Raw genomic sequence first — 7,643 nt, forward strand, 5'->3', positions numbered from 1 at the left:
ACATTTCTTTTGGGGGGTCCAAGGATCTCCAATCCAACGCTGATATCTACAAAAAACCGTGATAGAGAAAACAAAGAGAAGTCCCGAGATTGGGAGGGTGAAGCAATGGGTAACGTCAATGGTCAAGCATTGTTAAGCATCAGGGAAAGACTCAGTGCCCACTGTGCCTGGGGGCCACTCTGCCCCATCACCACTGGTGACATCCGACGTACATGTTTGGTGGAAGTGTGCACAGCTCAGGAGCTGATCCTGCTCAATGCAGTGAGGGTGCCATCTGTGTTAAACAGCCAGCACCCAAATCTAACTGCTGCATTAATAGCTTGTCCAATCACTGCAGTGTTACCCCTCTTACCCCTCTCAATGTCAAAGTTATTCGCGAAGTTTCGATGCCTTTCGATGCTCATCAATCTCCCCACAACTTTGTGCTTTATAGGAGATCGTTAACGTTACTATACACTGCAATATTATAGTATTGCAGTGTATTGTAGAAGCCCCAATAAGGGTCCCCTGGGAGGGACTAATAAAAAAATGTAACAAAACAAGGAAAATATATTAAAAAATAATAAAACAAAAGTATATAAAATCAATATTAAAAAATCTAAGTAAAATACAATAATGAATATATTTGACATTGTCCAAACAAATAAAATATAATATTTATCCCATATAGTGAATACCAAACTGAAAAAAAGTGATAATCTTTCTGTTTTTTGTTGTTCATTTTCCCTCCCAAAAAGAAAATAGAATGAGATCAGAAAGTCGTATGGACCCCAAAAATGGTAATGACAAAAGTAAAGGTAGTAACACAAAGCAAAACACAAGCCCTGAGACAACGCTATCGACCAGCAAACAAAGCATGATATCTCTTAGAAAACACTGAGCGAAGATAAAAAAACGAAGAAGTCACCCAACAATCAATAAACCTGGATCGGGCTTAAAGCTGTTGTCCCAGACAACGTTTTTGCACTATGGGCCTAAGTACTAACAGACAGGGAGTTGTTACCTACCTGGGTATTGTGCCCTGTGCCAATCTCTGTCGACACAGAGCGACTACTGACGGCTCCTGCCATCTACTAAGCGGCTTCTGCTGATGTAATGTCGACAAGCAGCGGGTGTGACGTCATGTTTATTTGCAGCTGGCTCCCCACTGCCTCACTGCGGGGAGCCGGCTGTCAGTCAGCATGATGACGTCAGTCACGCCCCATCGACAGAGCAGCCAGGAAGAAGAAGATGTGGAGCAGCTGAATCACCAGCAGGAGCGGTCAGTGACTGCCCAGTGCCAGCGACGGGTAGAACAGGCAGGTAGGTAGAAACTACCCCATAGTTTTTGCCCCATAGATAAAAAAGAAAACATTCCTGGATAACTCCTTTAAGTATGTGTAGAGAGGCTTATCAGAGCAAGAACCAAATTAGAGCCCATGTAGATCACTGTATCTTTTCAACTAAATTTCCTACTGAACTACTACTCCCAGCCTCCTAAACACTGTGCAGTACGACGGCGCAAGGCTCCATAGCGATGTATACAACTAGCGAGCCCGTCCAGCCCTCTGGTAACCATACCGGCACAATATGGAACCATAGGTGAAGCAAAAATTCAACCCCCCCATGATGGACTCCACAAAGTGCAAGTGGGTGTATGCTACTACCCTGTGACTACTACCCTCATTATAATATACTAACTTCTACAAGAGGTTATTACAGAGCAGTGCCTGCTGTGATGTCTACATTTAAGTTTTTTTCCAGTTGATAAAATGAATCTAGAAACTGTCAGTAAGTTGCTTTTGACGGATCTTCTGCAGTGAGGAAGCTGCAGTCTTGTTTATTAACCCATCTGTCCCCATTGCATATCAGGCTGATAATAATTAGAATAAGCCTATGAGCTATCCTGCTTGCTGATGGTTTCCAATAAACCACCTAGAAGCGGAATAAAATGGAAAATAGAAAAATAGATTGAAAAATTTGCAATAAGTATCCAAATCCTGATCATTACTTACCCGTAATGCCATCTCACCGACGCTCAGCAGATTTGCAGGGCAGACCAAAAGGTAGCCCCTCATATACCATCGGGTGCATCGGTCACCACGTGTCGGAGATTAACAGCAACACAATGGTTATTTGCTGGGCTGAGATGCTGATCTGGGTCCGTGCTGCCAGGAACTTTCTATGTGTGAGACATTCCTAACAAGACCTGGATTAAGTGATGTCACATTGTGATTTTAGCTCCGAGTGAATCTGCTGCGATCAGCATTTACCAGGAGGGAACAACATGCCAGAGTTCTGTTACCATACAAGCAAGTAAAGCAGGTCAGTCCTATACAGCTCTAAACTTTTCCTTTTTTCTTAGTTACTTTTAAAGTAATATTTATTTGCTTTTTTAATTTAAATTAAAAATCCTGTGCTGATCAATTTTTTAAGTTGGTGCATCAGTTTTCTGATACAGAGCCCCAAATCCCCAATACAAATATACAAAGTAAAATTAGAGCTGCCTCCAGCCACCACTAGAGGGAGCTAATGAGCTAACTGCATACTTAGTGCTGTTTAGGCAGTAGGATCATATGCTCCCCATTGTGGTGACTGCAGGTAGTGAGAATTGTATCATTTACTCAATGTCATGCATCAAAAAAGTGTTAAATGTATTTTTGGGGGATGATTTTAGTAAAACAAGTCTAGTAAAAATTAGTCATCAAACAGTTTAGTGTAACGGTGATGACGTCTTAAAGATGAGCAAGACGCATTATAGCATGGACAGTGCATTGTAAGATTTAATCTGCTTTTATGCGGAGGGGTCTCCTGCATGGATATTATAATGAGTCTAGTTATTTATTGATGGTTCACAGATAAGTCAGATGTCCTAAATATGTCCCGTTGCCAGAATTGTCTATGATAGGAATACTCCTTTTAACAAATTTGCAAGAAATGTACAAAAAGTTGATATTTCACAAGCTTTACAAACTGCTCATCTACTATATAATTGTCTAAGGGTCACTTCCGTCTGTCTGTCCTTCTGCCTGTCTGTCACGGATATTCATTGGTCGCAGCCTCTGTCTGTCATGGAAATCCAAGTCGCTGATTGGTCGTGGCAAAACGCCCACGACCATTGCCACGACCAATCAGCGACGGGCACAGTCCGCTGGCAAAATGGCCGCTCCTTCCTCCCCGCAGTCAGTGCCCGCTCCATACTCCCTTCCAATCAGCCCTCACACAGGGTTAATGCCAGCGTTAATGGACTGTGGTGTAACGCACTCCATTAACGCAGCTATTAACCCTGTGTGACCAACTTTTTACTATTGATGATGCGTATGCATTCCTTGCCCCCAAACGTAGCATCACTCTCCTCATGAGGAAAGCAATACCACTGTGACGACCAGGATCCTGGAGTGACACAATCACCATGCTTTACTGTATGCATCACCAAGTCACTGCCATACCTGACTGTAGATATTAGTGATGAGCGAGTGTGCTCGTTGCTCGGGGTTTCCCGAGCACGCTCGGGTGATCTCTGAGTATTTATGACGGCTCGGAGATTTAGTTTTCCTTGCCGCAGCTGCATGATTTATGGCTGCTAGCCAGCCTGAGTACATGTGGGAGTAGTCGCAAATCATGCAGCTGCGGCAAGGAAAACTAAATCTCCGAGCAGTCACAAATACTCGGAGATCACCCGAGCGTTCTCGGGAAACTCCGAGCAACGAGTACACTCGCTCATCACTAGTAGATATCACTGAGACATCACCATGCTTTACTGTAGGCTGTGTTTTTTTCAGAGTGTCACTCTTCCTCCACCAAACACATCACTGATCCGTCAGCCAGAAAATTTGCACCTTGTTTAATCACTTGACAGAGCAAAATCACAAAGGCTTATTCATATGCTTATTCGTATGGTTTTCAGTATACGGAAGCCAATTTTTCTTATGCTTTTGGGTCGATAGGGATTTGAGTCTTGGAGTTCGGGCATGGAGACCTTCAGCACTTACCATGCGCCTTAATGTGCAAACAGAAACCTCAGTGGGTGCTGCCAACAAATCTTTCTGCAGTTTATTTGCAGTAATTTGAGGGTCTTTGACCACTTGCCTCCTCAGGAATCTGGTGACGGTCGGTGGCAGCTTCCTCTTTCTGCCACGTCCAAGTATTGTACCAGTGTTCCTTGAGAACTCTTCAATCTGTATCTCTACGAACACTCAACACCTTTGTATCTTTTTCCTTGGTTGTGTAAGTTGCCATGTGCCATTTACATGTTTCTTCTTTGATCTGTTTCTTGCAAACATCGGAAAGTTTGTACATTTTGCTGATAAATCAAATTGGCAATTTCAGAGGAAAATTTTGTAACTGTATGTCCTCAGAAGATGATATGACCATTGCATATTCCTGGACGCAGGTTACTTGCAATCATGGTTGCTATTAATAATAAAGGATATGAAGTGTCGGGGAGGTCACGGGCGGCTGTGAAGACGTGACAGCGCTGCACATTGTAACTATCACAACAGGAAATGGAGGGCGACACGTAAATTTAGCAAAACAAATCTAATATTAGACATACAGGAAGCGGACAAAAATTTAGGAAAATCAAAGAAATGCTGAAAACAAGGTCACATCTGTGATTTCACTACTCAAAAACCCAACCCTTTACCCCGTAAAGATGTCTCGTAAACACTACTTAACTTTTTCTGACATTGGCATGTGTTATCTTTGTTACCCTGAGCCTGAACTAAGATGGAGCCAAATGTCATGGTCATTTTTTTGCTTGGCAGAACCGCTATTTCCTGTGGCTCGCGACTAAACCCCTGTGTAACAATGTGGGATTAGGGTATTAAGTCGCCTCTTCGTTTTCTGGTTCGGATTAATACGCTTTTTGTGCTGGGAATAATGTGGGTGTCAGATGCCAATGAATAGGTCACATGAGCAAGTCGCCATGCCATGAGTGCCAGGGGAATGAGGGCATTCGGAATCACAGTAAGTACATTCTACGATGAAGAACTGTGGGCTTCTCTATGAAAACCGGGCAAGAAAAAAAAGGAAAAAACAAAAAATTAAAAAAAGTTTTCTTCGGGTTATGTCTGGTTTCGTAGATCAGCCCTATTGAGGTGAATGAATCTGAGCTACAGTTTCAGGAGTGATGCCGTTTCTGAGAAAAAGTGGAGTTTCTGAAAAATTCTGGGACCGGCAGTGACCGGAATTGTGCTGTGGAGTGATGATAGTGGGATGCGAATGAGCTCCTACGTCACACAGTACAGGTTTGGAGGGGAAAAGAGCACGCATGCGTGGATATACCGCTGCGCCTCACAGATCGGGCTTGAGGGCTTGAGCATGCGCTGTGGCTTGGCGCGAGGAGACCCACTGCGACCCGGAAGTAGTTTGAGACGCCGGAGTCACACGTCAGAGACGACATCGCCGCAGTAGCTATTATGCCGCGGATGTGGCTGCTGGATGTGTGCGGTCCAACTGGAGCATGCGCCATGAGATATAGGGGTGCATCAGCTTCCGGGATGAGCAGGTGAGAGTCGGACACACCTCCAAAGCACGGGCAAGGCGGTAGGTTTAAAAAGGAGGATGTATCAGAATCAATTAGCTATTACACCGCATCAGGACACATGCTATCTGTGAATCGAGCCTCCTGAGGAGCCCAATGGGGCGAAACGCGTTGAGGCGCTATGGATCTGTATGGCAAATGGTGGGTGAAGGGAGATAAGTGTTTGGATCTTTGTAACTTACGATATATCTTGATGACCTTGCATCTGAGACTAATGTGTTGCATTGGAATAAGTTTATCCATAACAATTGTAATGGACCTGTAAATAATTATTCCTAGACTCCCTCACCAGTCCGCCACTACTATGCCTTCTGTGTTCTATGGATACTATTGATTTTATGTGTGGGGACCTAGGGTTCCTTTAGTGCAGGAACATTTCTGTTTATCAACAGTGGTTTCCTTAAGCTGTGGGCAGTGGGATTTCCCAAGTGGCTACAGGGTACAATAGGGCCCCTAGGGATAGCCATCATGGAGCGGGGGTGCCACAACGCTCCCCCCTAGGGTGCCAACTCCCGCAGACAGGCAGGTGTGAGTTCAGTATCAACCCCAACTACCATTACTTCGATTGTCACATCACAAGGGCAATCAGAAAGAGTAGGGCAAAGCGTCAGAATTGGGGCCTCTGATGTGCTGCTTCACTTCCGGGGCAGCTGAGGACTGGTATTTTAGGCTGGGAAGGGCCCCAAAAATATGGACCTTCCCAGCTGGATAATATCAGCTCACAGCTGTCTGCTTTACCTTAGCTGCTTATCAAAATAGGGAGTACCCCATGTTGTTTTTTCATTTACTTATTAGCTTAATATATATACAGTAAGCTACAAACCCAAGGCACTAATTATATATCTTACACATATCTATTATCTATCTATCTTTCTATTATCTATCTATATATTTCATATCGATCTATCTAGATCTTTGCACATTTTAAAGACCTAAACATCCGCAATTTCTATTCCGGTACGTGCCATCTGTGCTGCCGAAAAAACGGACATGTCTACCCATGGTCACACGGTCCTTGTGCGAAGCTCCATAGGTTATAATGGATCTATATGTGTAAGTGCCTCCGAAACCTGTGAAAAATGACACCACATGTACTGGAAACACGAATGTGCGAAGGGGGACTTAGATAGCTTGATATTTGATGCATAAGCAGTTATTAGTGGACACTTAGAGCAGAGAAAGTTTTGCTTGAATGTTTGTATCTCATATCGCAAGGCATTTTATTAACTGGGCATCTGGTCCTTGAAGAAGTGTTTGATGGACACTAGATGGAGCAATGAAACCATCACTAAGGCTAGCATATATGTATCGCTTGCTCACCGAGCCCCACTCCATACAGCCAACCAATTCCAGCCCTGTGCTGATGAGGGCCTAAAGCCCGAAACACGTGTCCACAGGTAGGAATTGGTTGGCTGTGTAAATTTAGAAACTAATCCGCAGCATTGCACGCTTGGCGGTTCCAAGCGCTGTGGATTAGACTGGGGTGGAAAGAGATGATTTGCATAGCTCCGCCTACTGCAAAGGATTCTGGGTAAACCTGCTATTCTTTGTATTATGCTGCTTGCAAGTACTTTCCGTTTCAGGAAAGCATCCACTATGTAAGAAGTTCCCATAATTAGTCGACATCGGATATTTTATTAGGCAGTAATAAAGATAAAGATAAGTATAGACCATAGTCCTTAATCTTGCATCTATCTATATATATAATTGTCTAAGGGTTTTTCCGTCTGTCTGTCTGTCTTTCTGTCTGTCTGTCTGTCTGTCTTTCTGTCTGTCTGTCTGTCTGTCCTGGAAATCCCGGCTCTCTGATTGGTCGAGGCCGCCAGTCCTCGACCAATCAGAGACCGGCACAGCATCGACGTAGAAATCCCGCGTCTCTGATTGGTCGAGGCCGCCAGGCCTCGACCAATCAGCAACGGGCACAGCGACGATGATGTCATAAAGGACGTAGACATCCCGCGTCTCTGATTGGTCGAGGCCGCCAGGCCTCGACCAATCGGCAACGGGCACAGCGACGATGATGTCATAATGGTTGCCATGGCGACGATGATGTCATAAAGGTTGCCTCGACCAATCAGCAACGGGCACAGTCTGCCGCGAATTCTGGAATCATCATTGT

The 7,643-nt window shown here is 44.4% G+C and overlaps 1 protein-coding gene across 1 annotated transcript in view; it reads right to left on the bottom strand.

Annotated features, from left to right (window-relative positions):
- The window catches only part of GRIFIN (galectin-related inter-fiber protein), a 28,692-nt gene extending 26,542 nt beyond the window's left edge, over positions 1-2,150 (bottom strand). Inside the window, exon 1 of the mRNA XM_069735433.1 lies at positions 1,995-2,150. Coding sequence (XP_069591534.1) covers positions 1,995-2,057 — 63 coding nt within the window. The 5' untranslated portion in view covers positions 2,058-2,150. The remainder of the gene's footprint in view (positions 1-1,994) is intronic.
- Between the last annotated feature and the right edge of the window lie 5,493 nt (positions 2,151-7,643).

Source organism: Ranitomeya imitator, chromosome 7, assembly GCF_032444005.1.
Source record: "Ranitomeya imitator isolate aRanImi1 chromosome 7, aRanImi1.pri, whole genome shotgun sequence".
Taxonomy (NCBI): Eukaryota; Metazoa; Chordata; class Amphibia; order Anura; family Dendrobatidae; genus Ranitomeya; species Ranitomeya imitator.